The sequence below is a fragment of the Lepisma saccharinum genome, chromosome 23 (assembly GCF_977018435.1).
Source record: "Lepisma saccharinum chromosome 23, izLepSacc3.1, whole genome shotgun sequence".
Classification (NCBI taxonomy): Eukaryota; Metazoa; Arthropoda; class Insecta; order Zygentoma; family Lepismatidae; genus Lepisma; species Lepisma saccharinum.
Genome location: NC_139251.1, coordinates 38,228,364 through 38,249,375, shown reverse-complemented (window position 1 = coordinate 38,249,375; position 21,012 = coordinate 38,228,364). Strand labels below are relative to the sequence as shown.

The 21,012-nt window shown below is 36.5% G+C and overlaps 1 protein-coding gene across 3 annotated transcripts in view; it reads right to left on the bottom strand.

The window, feature by feature from the left end:
- The window catches only part of poe (E3 ubiquitin-protein ligase-like protein poe), a 206,180-nt gene that overhangs the window by 128,719 nt on the left and 56,449 nt on the right, over positions 1–21,012 (bottom strand). For 2 of the 3 annotated variants that reach the window (XM_083109941.1, XM_083109943.1), the window contains exons 18-27: positions 16,880–17,030; positions 15,145–15,274; positions 14,840–14,941; positions 12,817–13,030; positions 9,746–9,906; positions 8,200–8,415; positions 4,627–4,835; positions 3,279–3,531; positions 1,625–1,816; positions 584–857 (exon numbers count right to left, since the gene is read on the bottom strand). In XM_083109941.1, the coding sequence (XP_082966067.1) occupies positions 584–857; positions 1,625–1,816; positions 3,279–3,531; positions 4,627–4,835; positions 8,200–8,415; positions 9,746–9,906; positions 12,817–13,030; positions 14,840–14,941; positions 15,145–15,274; positions 16,880–17,030 (1,902 nt within the window). The remainder of the gene's footprint in view (positions 1–583; positions 858–1,624; positions 1,817–3,278; positions 3,532–4,626; positions 4,836–8,199; positions 8,416–9,745; positions 9,907–12,816; positions 13,031–14,839; positions 14,942–15,144; positions 15,275–16,879; positions 17,031–21,012) is intronic. The other variant, XM_083109942.1, reaches the window with a different exon arrangement.

Below are 21,012 nucleotides of genomic sequence, written 5' to 3'. Positions count from 1 at the left end.
ATTCTATGAGACATTTTCACAGCCTAATTATTCTGGAAATTATGCCAAAGTTGAAGTTATTCATATTGCCCAACTATTGTGGGGTAAAAAATGGAGTTTGTGTCTACATGCCAGTTATTTTAATATTTTGATGTAATTCTCAAATATTTAAAACAAGTTGATAATTATAATTGGGAGTGAGATACTTACGCAATATTATTAATCAGTATTTTGAACAACGTTTAGTTGTTACAATTTTCAAGTGTCTGTATCGTTATCATTAAGACTATTGGCACCAATATGGACATCGGTTCAAAGTGGTATCGGCTTAGCCCTACTTTGCATCCTTTCAAATGTGGAGAGATATATATTCTTTTTTATAATATGAATAACTCGCACAATGTTTACGATTTCTTATTTAACACCTTTTCTTTACATATCCACCTGAGATGTATTATCGATCAAAATTCTGTGCATTTTATAACCTGTTCAATGTTTAAGAACAATAAATGAGTAAATACAACTGAAAATGTACCACTACTTATAAATCTGGAAAAGTATTGAAATTAACTTAAAATTTCAAGCCAAGTAAATGCCAACTTACAGAATCTTCTCCTCCACTTTCGTCATCTTCATGCCCCAATTCCTCCACCCAATCAGAATCAGCATCTGGTGGAGACTCTCCTTCCCAGGGTGGTGAGGTGGCCCCTGATCGACCAATGGGTGGCCACTTCTCACCACTCGGACACAAAGCTACCACGATGTCGCTCACATAATTCAGCAAATAACAGGCAGATTCCATCATAATGCGATGCTTGCCAGCACCGATTCCATTTTCAATCTTCTTGAGAACATCTTTTTGAATCAGATAATCTTTACTGGATAAAGAGGAGAAAATAATTTTTAAGATGCATATTTGCTTGTAATCAGGCAAAAAAATGTACAAAATGAACTATGTTTTGATACGTGCCAAGACTGTTTACTGACACACATAATCTCATGGAAAAGTGGGAACTACACGGTAATTTCTAAGAGAAAATTTGTTTATTTATACTATGAATTCAAGACAAAGATTTTCTTTTACAACGGTCTTCCTTTCTGATTAGATTAAATTGACATCACAGCTCATAGGATCTAATCTTTGTTTTGAAAATGCTACTGATGTGGTGGGTTCTACTGATTGAAGAGGATGTAGATCTTGGCAAATTGAGTTTAAACTTTATTTTTTAAAAAAAATAATTTGTAAAAATCAATGTCAAATGCACAAGGAATTTTTCACACAGCTGATCTGAAAACTTCTCCTGCAAGATCATAGTTATTTTAAATTCCCTTATTATGTTAAGTTTCTTCATAGAAAGTTAAATGTAAGGATGGACCAATTACAATTTTTACTGACATTATAATTAATGGTACCAATAAGTGATATTTTACTGACCCGATGTAGCATGACAATTCAATTTGGGAATGAGACACGCGGCAGTAAATAAATACAAAGAATCTTAGTACACTTTTTCTGCGAAGTTGGGATTTTGTAATTCCATTAATTTTGGTTCCAATACAGATAAGTGTAAAATTTGGATTTTTACAGAATATTTTGATTAAGAAAGAAAAAAAAATAGGGGAAAAACAACGAAAATTTACTTACCAAAGCTCAAGCCATTCTGTTGCAGCTCTGAATAAAAAGACATGACCCTTGCCTGAGCCTGCATCTGCTAGGGTTGCCATAACAACCATCAACTCAGAGAAACCGATACCCTCAACAGCTGGTGATAGTATCTGTGATCCCATAGGAATGAGAGCATTCAACATTGTAACTGCCACATCTTCATTCACATTGCTGAAACCAGACAAGGGAATAGAATTTACATATATTTTTATAGTAAATGGGTTGCAAAACAAATGAATTGAAAATTCCAGGTCGATGGATGGGTCAAGATTGTCCAATTGCATGGCCACCTCGTTCACCTGATCTGACACCCCTAGATTTTTACTTTTGTGGTTTCATTCGACCTGGGAATCAGTTATTGAGGATATCCCAGACTTTGGTGAGGTGTTGAGGTAGTGAGGTGGTGTGCAATCTTGTTGGAACTGGATGCAGCCTTCAAATAAATATACAGTAAGCTTGCCATTTTTAGCGGAACTGCCGCTGGTGGAATTTGGTACTATTCCACAATGCTAGTCAAACTTGATGTATTTTCTTACAAAATGACACCACAACTAACTCTGGAACATTTCTGAATAAATTTTTATACACTTACAAAGTTGTAAAGTGCTTTTTGGATCATTCTTTATTTGGAATTCCTACAACACTCATCTTGGATACTCTTTTCGGAGTAATTTCTCTCACAACATGTCCTTTCATAAAGTCCTGTGGCAGAAGTAATATTTCTAACATCATGTGTGTGTTCAATGATTCACATTTTTAGAGGTATGCAAGATCCTGAGATGTTGGTACTACGGAAAAATAAAATTCTATTCCGAACTAAACTTCAAGAAATGATTTCCTGACTTTTTGTGATCCCAGCAGTTAGAAAATTTGAAATGATCATGTGTATTTAGTAGGGATGGGACGATATGAAATTTTGGCCGATACCGATAGATAAAGTACCAATATAAAATTTACTGATACCGATAACCGATATTCTACCGATCCGATATAAAATTAGAAATGATCAATGAAGAACCTGAAATGTTCATTGATCTCCTTAATAAATGTGTGTTTCGAGGTGACTGCAGTGCAAAAGAAGTTGAATATTTAGACATTTACTTTTTAAAAAAGAAGGGCATTGAGATTATCCATAAAAATTAAAACAAAAATGACAGAATTTTGCACTAAACTATCAGATATTTATCGATATATCAGATCGGTAAAATAATTGGTAATTTTACCGATAAACCGATATGCCTATATCGGCCGATACCGATAGAGTACCGATTAATCGGTCCTATCCCTAGTATTTAGTGATTAATTCTCAATGTTTTCTGAAGAATATCTGTCTGAAATTTCTTGAAAATGGTAGTTTTTACTCCAGAAATGCGAAAACAAAGAAAATGCCATTATTAGGAAATGTTTAACATTTTCAATTATGGATGTTGGAATTTTCAAAACTTTCCATCTTGATCTCATCCAGACCACCCCCAACACCACCACCACACACACACACACGAACAGATACTCTGGTCCCAAAAATTATCAGTAATTTCCTGAAACCAATACCAATGCCACCCATGAATCCGCTCAGTCCTACTCTTTACACCTCAGTCTAATATACACAAGGAAGAAGTCCATAACAACTCACCTGTTATCTTTAACGATGTAAGATGTAAGCCCTTGAAGCAACATGTGATTTTCTTGCAGAAGATTTTGCTCTTCCTGTACTTCATTCTGACTCTGCCCTTCAGTTTGGCATTTCTCTCCTGTTCCTGGTTGGGGTGACACTCCAAGGATAACATGCTTCAGCCAATTCTGGAGACGCTCGGTCTCAATAGCGGCCAATTGAGACAGTGAACCACACAGATGCTCCAATGTAGATTCCCCAGGATTCTTCTCAGCTGTTAGTAAAATAGAAAGATCAAATTCACCAACACTTAAATACACACACATTAAAAAACAATCTTGTAGTCTCTGTATGGTGGAATCTGTTCAAAGTGGTTATCTGCTCACCCCTAATTTTCAGTTATTTTTCTATGAATAGTCGACTGATAAAATAGATGATGGAGCAGAACCAGAATTGAAAATTACCCCTGGCTCTGTGGTGTGCTACATTAAATGCTCTGCCACGAGGGTTAAACTGTCGAAAATGTGTACAACTCAGTTGGACCTGGCAGTAACATACTTCATGTCCAGTGCCTACAATTCCTAGACTGAGGACTCTTAGTGATTCACAAAGATGACACCAATGATGACACTTTTACTGATTGTGATACCTTTGCTTGGACATTGTAAAAATTAAAAGTTGTTCAGAATATTTATAAATATTAATAAAACATTAAAATGCTGACCAAGGCAACATTTATAGTATAAAAATATATACAAAAACGTAATGTTCCACCCTGTAACAGGGTCTTCTTCACAATAAATCCTGTTAAAGACCCTGTTAGAGGGTGGAAACGTTACATTTTAATGTATATTTTTATACTATAAATTTTGCCTTCGTCAGCATTTTAATGTTTTATTTACATGGAAACAAGGCTTAACCATGTTACCATTATAAATATTAATATATACAGTATGTATTCCCTTGTTATTATACCACATTTGTCAACTACCATCTGGTTTAAACTATGCAAAGAATTACAATAGATAGCAAAATATTGAGAATATCATTTAAATTTGAAATTCACTCACTCCTGCCAAACAAGGTTATTGCAAAATTAATTAAAATTATGCATTTTGCATGATTTACAGGATAATTAAAACTCTGTGAAAGCATCACAGGGTATTTCTGCAGACTACGCGAGATAACCAGACTCTGGAAAAGTATCGGCTGTTTATAAATTTCAAGTGACAGTTTTCAATATCACTGGAGTCAGCTGATGTTGATACATCATAAACAAACTCAGTCCTTCTTCAGAAAGAACAATTTGTTCAACTAGTTCCACTGTGCAGCCACACACAAAATATTACCAAAAGCTAAATTAACTCACCAGTTTGAAAGAGTTTGTTGAAGAACTTCAGAACTTTTGTGCTGTACGTTTGGGATAATCCGGGTGAAGAAATGGACAGCAACACATGGACCAGATCCCTGCCAGAATCTTTCTCGAAAAAGTTTTCCAATGCAGACCTTCCAGGAGACTTCTCAAGCAAGGATTCCATGAACTTGAGGCATTCTTGTAATATTTTCTCGTCCACAGCACTGAAACAAGAGGAAGTTTTCACAGTACAAATGGAAATTTTGAATTTAGCAAAAACCTTCTTCTATTATCATTATTTTGCAATAGTCATAACAAGGTGTCTCAGCACTCTACTTCTAAATCCTATAAAATTATCAAACACACATTTCTCAGCATTATCATGCAAAGTTAATTGAACATTATCCATTGTCTAGTGTAACACTGTCAGAATTATCCAAGCAGCAGCATTCACAGCAATAATGGCACAAAACCCCGTAAGCCACATCAGTGTAGAATTCAAGTAAATCTGGTCCCCCCTTCCCCAGAAATAGTAACTTAAATGGGGTAACAGTAGTATGGAATTCCAGGGAGCACTGAGGATAGTTGGTTAGCACACTGGATCTGTAGCAAAGGCACAGGTCTGTTATAGGTTTAACCACCACTGTTCACCTAAAGACCAAAGAGGTGCTTGCTCAAAACATAGTATTAGAATATGAGTAAGTAGTAGATGCACTAGACAATGGGTATTGTCCAATTAACAATGCATATTATTAAAGAACATTAAGAGAATAACTACATATTTCTCAATTTGGGTTACACATTTTATTCTAAATCTGCTTAGTTTCCTTCAGCACCTGCTTCATGATGAATTACAAATTAAAGAGGAAAGAGAAATATATATATATATTTTTAAATGTCAACACAAAAATAAAAATAACATGTTAAGTGGTTGACTTCGGATATCACAACTGAAGTTTCCCATGTTCGTGTTCCAGCCTGAGCATGGGTGAGCATTCCTTCATCAGGTTCAACTCAGTGGCTCAACCACAGGCAGGGTATTGATCCCCACGCCCAACCTTGGACGAAAATAAGTTCGGGGGGGGGGGGGGGCAAACATTGACGGCCAAGTGTACCTGCAGGGGGCAATTACCACCCACAACTTCACATTTTATGCAAAAAAATATACTTTTTGTAAAATTTTCTTGCTCGTTTCGCTCGCATTCCCTTCTTTTCTTAGTCTTATTAAGTTCAGAACCATAGCTAGGGGGCCGTGGGAGTCGGCCCTGGGCACCGGATGATATAAATGGAAGTAAGTTGTAAAGTTGACTGATTGATTTACGGTAGGGATGGGCCGATATGAAATTCTGGCCGATACCGATAAAGTACCAATATAAAATTTACTGATACCGATAACCGATCCGATATAAAAATAGAAATGGTCAATGAAGAACCTGAAATGTTCATTGATCTCCTTAATAAATATGTGTTCGAGGTGACTGCAGTGCAATAGAAGTTGAATATTTAGACAATTACTTTTTTAAAAAGTAGGGCATCGAGATTATCCATAAAAATTACAACAAAATGGCAGAATTTTGCACTAAATTATACGATATTTATCGATATATCAGATCGGTTTACCAATAAACCGATATGCCTATATCGACCGATACCAATAGAGTACCGATTAATCGGTCCCATCCCTAATTTACAGACAGGAAGGCTAATCGGGACTGGACCTATAGTTTAAAGTGGGATCCGAACCACTGTGCCATGTGCCTCCACCGGGTATCGAACTCGGGATCGCTTGATCACAAGGCAACGATGTTACCACTACACCATCGGGGAGGCACAAAAGTTGTAAAAGAGAATGCATTGGCGTCCCATAAAATTATTTGTGCCCTATTATATCAACATTGATTTCAGCCTGCAAAAAACTTGGGAGCCAAAAATTTTCTTGCTGGCTTCGCTTGGAATATGTCATTGTTCTCTGTAATGCATTGTACATTACCAGACAGAGAAATACTGTAAGACTTGTCTTAATTGATTTTCTTTTAAATGCATGAATAATTGTTTTGAGGAAAGGGAGCGTGAACATTTCAGAGACAATTTATGTAATTTCTGCTGTTAGTTTATTGTGAAATGGATGAATTGGTAGTGTAATGTGTTTAAATAATAAACTTTGTATATAATATGTATTATAAATAAACTTTGAATACGTACACAATTTAGTGTCCACATCGCTCCATGTTGAATATGTGTGAAACAAATATCGTGCATGAAAGTTATACATGTTAATGCAAAAAATAATAATATCTGGAATGCATTTATCAAGCATTTTGTCTTTCAAAAATAGTTTGTGTGCTTGTCTTCCATTATTAATGTGAAATTGAATGTGTTGAAAAAGTAATTGAAATTGTTTGTTCGAACACAAATGCTACCACTCTTTTGCATAATTTACGAGGGTTTAACGTCTTTGATACTACTACTACTACTACTACTACTACTACTACTACTACTACTACTACTACTACTACTACTACTACTAATAATAATAATAATAATAATAATATTGGTCCCGGGTTCGAATCTCGGCTTGGGCATAGATGTTTGTGAGTGTTCATTCATCATATCATCACTCATCCCTATCTTCACAAATATGCCAACAGTGGCACAAAAGCGAAGTAAAATATAGCAAATCAATAGCAATAATAATAATGTTATAATAATATAGAACTCATTTCCATCCAAGGTTGGGGAGGCAATGCCCCCCTGCCTGCCTCTGGTTGTGCCACTGTTTATAATTTCACATAATCAGACTCGAAATACATCTAACAAACACAAGTCACAGATGTATTAATCTACAAAAAATTGTTAATTTTCAAACTCAAATTTAAGTAATCAACCTCAAGACCTCTTGCAATAATCTTTCATCTGTCAGATTGTTCTGGAAAGGACAGTAACAAAGTAAACGGATTGAGAGAATTGTTTTATTTTTCACACAGCTTTCGTTGCCTTCCTAGATAAAAATGAAAGCTCAACTTTGAAAAACTTGCCTCAGGGCATTTATAAATACATGTATAATTTGAATATGATTTCGATTAATAAAAGTTGTAATTTTTCATGTCTACGGAGAAAAATTCAACTAGAATTCACGCATAATCCCCAGAGCCAATAATTCACGCAGAATTCAAGGAATTCCCGGTGAGTACCGACGCTTTGAAATTGATGAATGGACACACACGAACATCCAGGCCAGGATTCGAACCCGGGATGTGCTAACCACTCTGCCATGGGGGCCGGCAGTTTATATTTTGGAGCACTCTAGTTTGGCAAAAGGAAGTAATAATCCTGAACAATTTGCATTAAATATACATTTTTGGATAACATAAAGGAACATAAATATGATGAAATTTACTTACATTTTTGCCAAAATGCATCAGAAAATATTTATTTTTTAAATCTGCTTTTTCATAAAAAATATACTTTTACATATAAATCCTGTCTAATTATTACATATTCCCATTCATTCTCCATAAAAATGATACACAGAATACAGAATTACTGTGCTACAAAATAAATCACACTGCTGTTGTGTTATTTTCTTACCTCTCAGCTCCAGCATGTTGAATAATGAGATTGTAGCTATGTTCAATTACATGGCAATAAATGCGCCGCTGGTGTTCATCTGTCTCCTGGTCTCCAATGGCTCTCTCCAATATCCTTTGCACCTGGTCATACAAGTACTCGGTGCAAGCATCCAAGCTCAAGGGTAGCAACACATCCACAAGTTGGAGTTTCAGGGGTGTGTCATCTGGGCATCTTCTGGAAACGGTAAAATTTCCATTATGAATACGAATACACCTTTTTTAGGTACTGAAAATATATCCTTCATAGTGTACCATGTAATATATCATGCTGTGAATAATTAAAGTTCCTGGTTTTAAGAAGCACTGAGATGAGACCAATGCTTAGTCATATATTTATGGAGAATATCAGCACAAAACCTGACCACGTTTCGAAATCAAAAGTAGTATATCAAATGTTATTAAACTAACTAACACTCTAGCCTTCTTAAACCTGAAGATTTATGGCTGCAACAACACAAGCCGTCAATTTGTCGCTATTCTGAGTAAGATCTATCCACTCTTTTCCATCCCTACCGATTTCCTTTAGGTCCATCTCAACGTTGTCCCTCCATCTTCGTCTTGGCCTTCCTACAGGTCTCTTACCATCAGGTTTCCCAACAAGAATCCTGTAAACTCCTCTTTCCTCTCCCATTCGTGCCACATGGCCTGCCCACTTAAGTCTTCTTGATTTAATTATTCTAATAATATCTGAACATGAATACAAATTATGTAGTTCTAAATTATGTAACCTTCTCCACTCACCTGTCTCCTCATCCCTTTTAGGTCCAAATATTTTTCTAAGGATTTTATTTTCAAATGCTCTTAATTTATGCTCCTCTTTCAATGGAAAGGACCAAGTTTTGCATGCATATAATATTACTGGCAAAATTACTGGTTTGTATATTTAACTTTTAGTTTCTTAGATATATGATAATAAAATGGTGAATATAACCGTAAATTTGGTGAATTAAGTTTATTCCTGTGTAATATTTACAGCAGTATTTATCTATTTTTCATGATTTACATAACTCACAAGATAATTCAGACTTCAGAAAGGGCCACGTCAGTAAATAAACTCTAAATTATGTGTTTTAAGAGTTAATTTCGCATTTTGCAGTTCATTCTGCAACAAACTATGGTACCAAAATGCACTTCACACCTTTCAAAATCATGAAAAATGAATATTACAGTGTGTTATTTCACATTTTGTGTTTCAGTTAAAAACTAAATATGCATACCTCTACCGATGCTCATGCATTCAGAAAGTACCAATTCCAGTGTAATCACCAGTACTTATACAGACTATAGATATCTCACAAGATTTGGAAAAACGCTTCTTTTATAAATAAATGTATAAATCAACTGAAAAGTTTTATTCAAATGGTCATGTCTCACAGTTTTGGAATTACTATCATAATTTTTCGGTACATCCATAGCAGTTATTACCCAGTTACAGCTCTATCCACTTTTAAAGTATGGATAATCAAGTTTTTTCAATTAATGTATATACAATAGAAAATACTTACGTAAAAAGTTCTCCTGCAAATGTCACCAACGAGTGCAACAAATGTTTCAATGATGGATTGATGCTAAATGACCCATCACGGGAAAGTGAAGAGATGTGTGTGTTCAGAATAGCTAAAATGTAACTCTCTGACGGGATGACATCATTTGCGTACGTATTCTTCTGTAACAAATTGGCATCAGTTAGAAATCATATTTGCATATTTTGCAGCAACGTGACACAAAATGTACAAATCCTAATGGAACATGGTACACAGGAAGAGATTTCCTATATCCATCCTGTTTTCATTGAAGAAACTATTTTAAAGTCTTCTGCCTTCATTGTCTATAGGTTGATATCATCAGGTTCAAGACACAAACAACCCACAGCTTATGAAGGCAGCAGACCTGTGAAATTAGTAGATCTTTCAAAGAAAGTTGAGTGGGAATAGAAAATCTGTTGCATCTTAGTAAAATTGCACTGTTAGTCCCTCCAATTTACCTAAAATGCTTATTTTGTTATTTGTACACTTTTCAAGCAGAAGTACATTTCAGAACACAACCAACATTTCATTGTGCTTAAAGTTACCTATTTTGGCTCTTAGTGCCTCCAGTTTCTAAATATTTTTGTTTTTTTGAGTTGCTGTTTAAAGTCCACTTTATGCACCAATAGGCTAATTGGGACTGGACCTATAGTTTAAAGTGGAATCTGAACAACTACATGCCTCCACTGGGTACCAAACTCGGGACCCTTTCATTGCAAGTGACAGAAAAAATCATCACCCTTGATTAAAGAATTAGATTAATTGATTGGCCTTATATTACTTTGCTTTTCTGACACTTCTGGATAACCGCGAAGATGAGGATATATGGTGATAAGACCATACATGTCGCAGAGGGGACTATACTGGTTGTAGATGAGGATGTATGGTGATAAGAAGACCATACATGTCGCAGAGGGGACTATACTGGTTGTAAGTCTAGGGACCAGATGATTGTTGGCCTGCAAGATTCCAGTTACTGCTTTCAGAGGTCATCCCCTACTCCCTGGTTAAAGGATTAGAGTTTTCCACTTCAAGCAACTGATAAATTACCATAGATGCTCAACAGACACTTCAAGCAAAGGTATGACCAATGGCAGTTGATTTGGTTTTCATGTTCCCGATTACCTCAGATTTTCTTAATGAAGAAAAATAGAAACATAGAAAATGCAGATCTCACAGCCTCAAGCTGTGTGAAAGAGTGTAGAGTGTATAAGATATTCATAGTTATGTTTCACATTTCAGAATTTGAAACTTGGACTGGAATAATTATGTATGAGCACTTATAATTATTCTGAACTTTACAATACTACAATGTTTAAATAAATATTTTTAGTGGGCACTCTTGGAAGTATTGAACCGATGCTATTGCCTAGATCCTCCCTTATAGAAGAATGGGTACAGGTCTTGCCTTGCAATCAAGATGCAGAATAATAAACATACTTAAAAATATATTTAAAAAAATATTAAACTTATTTTACTTACGATTAGTGAGTATGTACTATTTCCAAACAACGTTTCAGGAATCAACTGTTCCCTTCATCAGGTTCTTTCTTGACTAGCAAGATCGCTTCATATTAATATGACTGTAGAAAACTTCTTACATCACGTGCCGGCAACATACTTGTTAAAACACTAAAATAAGACACAAACAGCACGATAAAAAACACTTCGGAGTTCTTCCAAGCTTTTGACTCCTTCACGGAGTCATCTTCAGGGCTGATCGAGGAAAGACAGAGTAGACATGGTTTTCGTTACACTGGCGCTGTTTGTGTGTTATTTTAGTGTTTTAACAAATTGAATTAAAAACAAGGAAAAAGGATATAGGAATGGCTATGGTAAAAAAGGAATTCTAAAAACTTGCCCAATCTTGTTAAAACTTCCATCCCCACTACCATCCTATCGTAAAACCACATAAGTTAAAAAGTCAATCTTAAAAGAGCATTTCGACTTGAAAAGTTAAAAGACGCACGCCAATTCACTTTCGCCCGTGAGGTATCCGGATTATTGCCTTCTCTCAGGATGCAAGAAGTTGTCAGATTCCACTCCCTGCCCACAAATTTCCCCCTTCACTCCCCCTACCCGCTTACGTCACGTCGTACTCAAAGAAACGGGTTTCCAGAGCTTTGCGAATTACATCCAGGGTAACATGAAAAACTATTTTTTTTGTACTCACGCTTTTCCCATTTTTTGAACATCCTAATCCAAATCTCATAAACATTTCCATCATCCCTATTTAATTTATTAGTCCTATCTTTGCAAATGTAGGCAGCCTCGTATGATAATGGGGATGGAAGTTTTAACAGGATTGGGCAACTTTTTATAATTCCTTTTCTACCATAGTCCTGTATCCTTTTCCTTGTTTTTAATTCAATTTGACGTGGCTATGAAGCGATCTCGCTAGTCAAGAAAGAACCTGATGAAGGGAACAGTTGATTCCTGAAACGTTCTTTGGAAATAGTACATACTCACTAATCGTTAAGTAAAATAAGTTTAGTATTTTTTAAGAATGCTTATTATTCTGTAATTGTGAGTAATTCGCACAACCACAAGATATGGAATCAAGATGCTCCTGGCTCAATTCCCAGTGTATTGGATCCCAATTTGAACAGTAAATCCAGTCCAGATTAGCCTATCTGAACATATAGTGAACTTCAAATTTCAACATTGCAGGAAGTGTCAAATCAAGGAAGAATACAGAAATACATAAATAGAAAGTGTGCATAGTGTACACTGTTTGAAATATCTGGAAGACTAGTGGAGTTGAAAATCCAGAACTTTGATATTAATGGTGAAGCAGTTGAAATTCTGAATAGGATTATTGAACGTAATGACCAGCAACTTAGTTGGCTTGTTGGTCCAGCATGTTAAGTGTAGGACTTTCCGCCCTACCACCGAAGTTCCCAGGTTTAAATCCCAGCCTGGATATAGGTGTTATTTGCAAGTGTCCCTTCATCAAATTCATCTGATTATCACTCATCCTCATAGTCGCAATTAGCCAAAAGTGGCAGAAAAGCAACAAAAAAAATTTAAAAAAATGAAAAGAGGCTTACCCATGGAAAATCAACCACTCCGTTAGTGTTCCACTTCTCTAAAGTAGTTCTGATGTAAGCTGGAAGGAACGTCAGCAGAGGAGTAGCAAGCGAATTCGTTTTGTTGCAGCGATTCGAGGAGATGGCTAACACCTCAAGAAATGATTGGAAGTCATCCATGCTATATTTGTTTGGTGGATCCGTATTTTCATTAACTTGGTACATGAGACTTGATCTGAAACAAAAGAAAGGGAACACATGATTATACTTTTACGATATATAAACATAAAAATGCTGTACACTCTATTGTCTCCCCACCATAGTGTTGTAGACATGCATGATGTAGATTTACACGATTGGTATTTGCATTTTTCTTATTTTGTGTTAACGATCTGCTTCTTAAGGTCTATCGTTACAATGAAGATGATTAAATTATCACAAAGAAACAATCTTGAACTTGTAACCTTTGGTAGCAAGTTAGTCGATCACTCAACATGTTGTACTACTAAGGTGGCATTTAAATGTTTGGTCTATCTCGTAAAAATACAAAAAACACATAAGTTCAAACAGAATAAAATTATATCCCGTTTGTGTGAATGGGAAAGGTCATGTGATATTTTAATAAGCTATAAGCAGGTCATAATTTTCTCAGAACATAGAATTAAATCCTTTGTATAAATTTACACATGTTTTCAAACAAGGTTCTTTAAAAAAAGTCATTGAAAATTTAGAACTTTATCAATTTTTAATAACAACATTCCCACTAATTTGACAAAAAAACAAATAATTTACCTCTCCAGATCTTTACATGTGCTTGTAAAGAACTTTCCAGCACCATTCTATAATGGTTTAACTTATTAACAAATATACGACAATAAAAAACTTCATATATAAAAAAGGCAATAAAAAAAACTTCTTATGCCATGTGCGAGCAAAATTTTAGTTAAACAGAATGCAAAACAAATAAGGAGCATGATAAAATACATATTTAAAAACCTGTCCAAACTTTCAACTACATCTCGGACTCAACAGAGATGGAGAAGAAGCAGCAACAGCAATTCTGGTGTCGTTACAACATGCTGTTTATTTGTTTTGTGTTGTGTTTAATAAATAAGTGTTGTTGTCATGTCTTAAATGTTGCAGGTTAATCAATAAATCTAATTTACTCAATATTGTTCAAAATAAATTACAAAAAATAAGAGAATATTTTTTATGCCAGGCAAAACAAAGTAGACAAGGAATTAAAGATAGTCTCTCTTCACTGAAAAATTTTGTTGGGGTTGGTGGACAAGGAGTATATAAATATATAAGAAGTGGTTCTCTGAATATGAAATACCCACTCCAACCCCTCTCTTAAAAAAAAGTTTGGATGAAGAAAAAGTATTTTAAGTTTCACATCCAGGCAAACTTAAAAAAATAATTTAATTTCCCTAGTATTTTCAACACTGTTACAATATTCTTGGATTTTGTGACCTTTTTTTTTATTTGTAGGTCAGTGGGAAACTTGACATTGTTCTTATAAGCAATCTATTCTTCTATTTGCCCTTTACACACAGATCTAGACTGAATAATAAATGGTAAAACTGGAATGAGAACTGAATTTTTAATAGGAAATCAAACCTTGAATTTTGTGATAAAAAGTTATAGCCACCAGTGGCATATTCTGAAAATTTGACTTGCTTTACTGCAACAATTTCTTATTTATTGTATATAGTTATTATATATTAATTAAATATAATAGAAATAAATCACCAATGCAGGCATGCAAGTAAAATGCAACTTAAAATTTTCCAACAATATCCATATAAAGTGGAATCCCAATTTTACATTTAGTCTTGACGGTTCCAACAGAGCAGAATGTCATAAAATTTTCCTCGATTTTACGTTTTCCTGCATTTTAAGTTGTTTAAGTCTGGTCCCCTGAAAAACGTAAAATAGAGGTTTAACTGTATATGGAAAAAGTTGGTTTATGGGAGAATATCCCACTGATAACCACAATCAAAATTCAAATGGTATAAGTTCCAATAAGACAGGAATATCTTACCTGCTACAGAACAAAATGCCTTCTATTAATTGAAGAATATATGGAAGTAAATCTTGGGCTATTTCACCTGTCTGAGTTGTCGATTCAACAGACTGACTTCCCCTGGAAAAGAAAACAAATGCTATTGCAACTCATGTAGCTAGAGACAAAAGACAACACAACAAAAATTATTACTCAGCAGTTGCCACCATCAACTGTTATTTTTTTTACTACAAATTAGTCTATTAGTCAAATAATGCTGAGTACATACATTAGTTCACATTTTCATAGAAATACTGGGTCAGATATAAACCACTCATACTTACTTCCCTGAATCTGGATCTGAAGATGGTTTCGATATCCCTTCATCGAGCATTACTTGAATTTTTGCTATCACTGCATCAAGCATGTAAATGTCAGACAGCTGGGGAAGATTTGCTTTCAAAACCATTGAAGCTGTAAGAATAAAATAAAAATTCATTAGCAAGTCATTCTTGAGTTGAATATACTATGGATTGGAAATTAACTTATATCAAGAGTGGCCGCGGTGGCTCAGTCGGTAACGCGTCTGACTACCATGCTAAAGGTCCCGGGTTTGATCCCCGGCCGGTTCAAATCCGGGAACTTTTCTAACGATGGAAGCGGCCCCGGCGCCCACCCAGCATCGAATAACATGGGTACCTGGGGAAACCTGGGGGGTAAAGGCAGTCAGGGGCATGGTGCTGATCACATCACCCCCACTCACGACCGGATCAAGAAAGTGTGGGGCATTACCCCCACACCCCCTATACGCCTTCATGGTGTGGTGCTAAGCACAGGGGAACACTTTACTTTTTACTTTTTCAAGGAAAATGAAAATTTCAGTACAAAAACTGAGCCTACTTTCGATTCAAAAGAGGTATGTAAAATGACATTAGTGTTATGAAGTTAGAAATGGTATATTTCTGTTCCTCCTCCTGCCCAGACCCGTTTTTAATGCCATTTTATCCTTGACACTGCCAGGAGGGGCAGCAAAATGTTGGAACTTTTAATGATTTATTCTTGTGTGTGCTGTTTCATCCCCATCTTCGAAAATTCGCAAAAAGTGGCACAAAAGGCAAAGTAAAATAAAGCAAATCAATCAATCAATCTTACCCTCCCAGAATGTGCTTAGAAACTATTTGTGTGAAAATATTGCTTATCACATACAATAAAAATGGCCATTCTAGTAACACATTAATAACAATCATGAAGAAACATTATGGGCAATTGATATTGGGGAATGACTAGTCTCCCATGGTTCAAGTGGAATGTATCTTCACTCACTAATCTTCGCAAATACAACAACACTTTTCCAGGTATTTTTAAAAAATCCTGAACTATTCCATGGCCTAGGTTTATTTACACTTTTCTAGAATTTCCAGATCTATGGTGCTAATGTCAGTAGTATATCACATCTTGCATGATTTCATGACAAAATATTCTCGGAAAATGCACCTCACACATTTTAAACTTCAAAAATAAACATTATAGTGTGTAATCTCTACAGCCACATATTTATGGTGAATAAAAGATCAAGAATTCAGTACAAAAACTGGGCATATTTTGGGATCAAAAGTGGTACATAAAATGGCATTTCAGTGTTAAAATTGTGAATAAACATTTAACATCAAACAGCACGTTTATATAGTTATCACAGATTTAAGTCCATTCCTGTGTAAAGGAGTCCATTTTTGCTTCTCAAATATTTACTGCAGAATTAATCAATTTTCCTTGATTTGCATAACTCACAGGATAATTCAGTAAATAAACTAAATTTCGTGTTTGAAAGTTTATTTCGCATTTTTCAGTTCATCTCGCATCATTTCGTGACAAAACAGGGTAGCAAAATGCACCTCATACCTTTCAAAAACATGAACATTACAATGGCTATTTCACATTTCATGTTTTCGTCAAAAACTAAATATGCATGCCCCTAGACTAATCTCACATTTTATGTTTGTCATTCAAGAAAGAAATATTCATGTTCCTCTTAACTGATACGACCCTAATGCTTTCTCCAAGAGTCTACAGTAAACTTACATTTTTGTGTCCTGAAGTTCTTCACTTTCAAGTTGGCAATGCAATGTTTTGCGACAGTTACATCATACTTCACGTTATTTACTGTTTTGCTAACTTTCTTCAGTATATTCTCAGCATACTGCGTGTAGATGCCTTGCTTCACCAAACAATCCTGAAGAAGAAAATAAAAAGATTTCCAGGATTATTAACATCAAAGTCAGCAATTGTATATGTAGAAAATGGAACCTTAATTTTATTTGTATATAAATATATCCATTTGGTGGATACACTCTAGTAAGTCCACAGTTCATTTTTTTTGCTTACTTTTTGCTTGTGATCGACTTTCCCACCTGTCTGGTAGCTTCGTCAGAAATACAAGGGTGGTTCAATAATTATTGTCCCTGACATATAAGCAGTATTATTTTCCCATAAAGTCCCCCTTCACAGTAATGCACTTCTTCCACCTATGCTGTAAAGCCACTATGCCAGCTTCAAAGAATGTCTGTGGCTGAGCCGTGAGCCATTCTTCCGCAGCGTCCATAACAGCAGCATTTGAGGGAAAATGCGTCCCCTTGAGGTGCTCCTTCAACTTCGGGAACAAATGAAAGTCACTAGGGGCGAGGTCGGGTGAGTAGGGAGGGTGTTCCAACACATGGAAACCAGCAACATGGATTAAGGCACCAGTAACATGGCTTCTGTGTGCTGGAGCATTATCGTGGTGAAACAGCACTTTTCGCCGCAACATCCCACGCCGTTTCTCCTTGATTGCTTCGCGTAACTTAGGGATTAGGGCTGCATAATAGTCCCCAGTAACAGTGTGTCCCACCAGGTAGTCAATAAGGAGCACACCCTTCGCATCCCAAAAAATTGTGGCCATAACCTTGCGTGCTGATGCTTGCACCCTGAATTTGCGGGGGGTAGGTGAATTGCTGTGCCGCCACTCCATACTCTGTCGTTTGGACTCGGGATCATAGTGGTGGAGCCATGTCTCATCCACTGTCACAAATCTATCACAGACCTGCTTCAGGTCTACCCCCATCAGCTCCAAACCAGCCCTTGAACATTGAACTCTGTCTTTCTGTTGTTCACGGGATAACATTTTGGGGACCCATCGCGCTGACACTTTTCTGAATCCCAAGTGTTCATGCACAATGGTTTCCACTGAGCCTACAGAGATGTGCACGATGTCTGCTAACTGTTGCACCGTGATTCTTCTGTCAGCCATAATCATGTCATGCACAGCATCAATGTTTTCTGGGGTGGATGCTGTTCTTGGAGGACCAGCACCAGGGGCCTGTTGACAGCTTTCCCTGCCGCAACGGAAATCGCGGCACCAGTTTTTTACCACCTGGTAGGTAGGAGCCCCATCACCTAACACACTGACCATGTCCTCATGAATCTCCTTTGGGCTTAGCCCCTTTTTCTGGAGGTACTTGATGACAGCTCGTTGTTCGGTTTTCTCCATTTTTCAAACTAAGTGCCACCTCTCACACATAAAAAGAGAAAAACAAATTTACTGTAGCACCTACGGTTCTGAAATTTTGCATATAGGCATCTAAGACATTAGGCTACAATATCCCCATCATTCATTGCAATTCATATCCTCTAAGTATGCCGGGGACAATAATTATTGAATCGCCCTCGTATACTGTCTTGCCGCAGGTGGTGTGGTTCCTTTCTCTACCGCTCGCATTTGTGGTGGTGCTATACTGAACGTAACTCGAACTGTTAGCTGGGAAACAGCGATTAGCGATCATTTGAATTTTCTTCAACTGAAATCAGGCATTTTCGTGTCGCAACGTACCAAACGTTGTTCGAGACAAAACAAATGAGCGTTGAGTACACCACAAGTTGCCACACGTACTGTAAAGTGAGAAAGAATCTTCTCGGGCAACGATATCATCGGCACCAGAAATCAGCGGGGGTTAATGGTACAACTGCACACGCGGTCCTGAACGACGAAGTTCCCGGAAGGACCACCCACAGGTCGGAATGCAGGCGGACACACAGTCATATAAAGACAACTGGCAAAAACAGAAGTACGCTTGGCAACGTTGTTTCTGGAGAGCGATGTTTTCACCCATCGCCAGTTGAAGTTGCGTTCAGTATAGTTGACGTCAGCCTTTTACTTTCTGCTCCACTGACACGGGCATGGTATTTTCTTCTTCTGCCACACAATGGGATTTTGGTGCCGTTCGTTCCCGATCTCGTCGTCTGCATTCGTGGGAAGGCATTTGCTTTCACTTGCATGTTTCTTCACAGGTGTTTAAGGTTCGTGCTTGGTTTTTTGAGATTTGAGTGTGGGGAGAATGGGTGGGGTGGGTGCATATATATATAGGATGGCAGGTTTTATTGAGGGCCATGGGGTAGGTGTTGAGGTTGGCAGGAGCTATTGCTTCCGAGAGTCCTCAAGACTCTCCATCAAAAACAAGAACTCAACGGAATAATGAACTGTGGACTTAGAATGAATTACCCTAATTTTAAGTTTTCTCAGAGGACTGAGACGAAAACCTTAAAATTCAGAAAATGCAAAATCTGGGAAAATTCTATAGCATTTTGCTCTATTGGGGTCCATGAAAAGTGAAAGAATAACGTGGGAATGTGTAAAATACTTGACCGCAAAATCAAGGTTCCACTGTACTAAAAAGGGCTGCAGAAGACACTGCTAACCTGTTGCCTTGGTTGTAACGCATGGATTCTAAAGGTTCTGGGTTGAAGTCCTAGCCCAGATGTGGGGGTTTCAATGTGTGTTTATTCATCCATTTCACCTATTCATCATTCATCTCATCGTTACAAATCTAAAGAGGCAGAAAAGCCACTTGCAATAACAAAAATGTTTAATTTTTTTCCTAACCACATATACTCGACCACATTACAGTCATATCAACTAAAAGCTGCTGGATTATTACAAAGCACAATGTCAACTTTACAATGGTAGTACACTCGTCTTACCTAGTAGTGCTGGAATTTACTTCTTTACACATTTTTGTCCAAGGTTCAGTCCAACCGACATCGTTTCATTGCTTTTATGCGTAATGTCTATTACTTTGTGTAATTAGTACTTAATTCATCTTAGTGCAAATGTAAACACTCCAATCAACTTTATAAAAGATCAAAGTAAGTCAAAATTACACAGTAGGGATGGGACAGCTTAATAGGTACTCCATTGGAATCAGGCATATTGGTGCATAGATAAAAATTATTGATAATTTTACCAATCCAATACATCTTATAATTCAGTGAAATATTCTACCATTTTGTTATAATTTTTATGAATATAAACATCTAATCTCTATGCCCTACTTTTTAAAAAATTGCATATCTGTACATGCTGCCTTTTTTTTTTTTTTGGAATTGTAATCATTTGGTAACACATTTATTAAGGAGGTCAATAATCCATTCAGGTTCTTCAAGGACCATTTGGAATTTTATATCGGATCGGTAGAATATTGGTTAAGGTAAATTTAATATCAGTACTTTATCGGTATCGGCCCATCCCCCTTACACAGTACTATTAAATTATTTGCATGGCAATTCGACTTCACTTGACGAGGAAGCAATGACGTGTTCTTTGCTTAGAGACCATGTGACAAGCAAGACATGACAAGCCACAAATGACATTTGCCACTTGAAAACAAACCGTCAGAAATAAGTGCAACCTTTCACACCACAGCGACACAACTAGCTGCACATTTTGCTTCTTGATTGCATGTCTCAGTAGGGTGCACTGTGTGTCACTTTGGTCTGCTGGTCATGAAAGCACAGTGAAGCTTGATTTATGGACTTGAGGGACCCATATCCCTAGTCACTCTGGTCTGAAAACTCTCAAAGTGTTGTACATTATAAGATATGCTGCATACTGAAATCAAATGTAATGCACAAGGGCAAAGTTTATTCTTCAAATTATTTTTTTGTCATCTTGCAACTTGTCACTCTGCCACCTGGCGGAAGAACTTCGAACTACTACAACCGTGCCAAACAAAACTCGAGGATGTGGTCGAAAGTATTTCAATACAATTTTAATCACTGATAGTGTTTTAACGCTCATGGAATGATTTCTTATCGTTCAAATCATTTTGAAACTCGCTGTATTAATTACACTGCAATTGAAGTGCTTGAATTTTCTTGCTGGAATTGCGATGTATGTTTAAGAT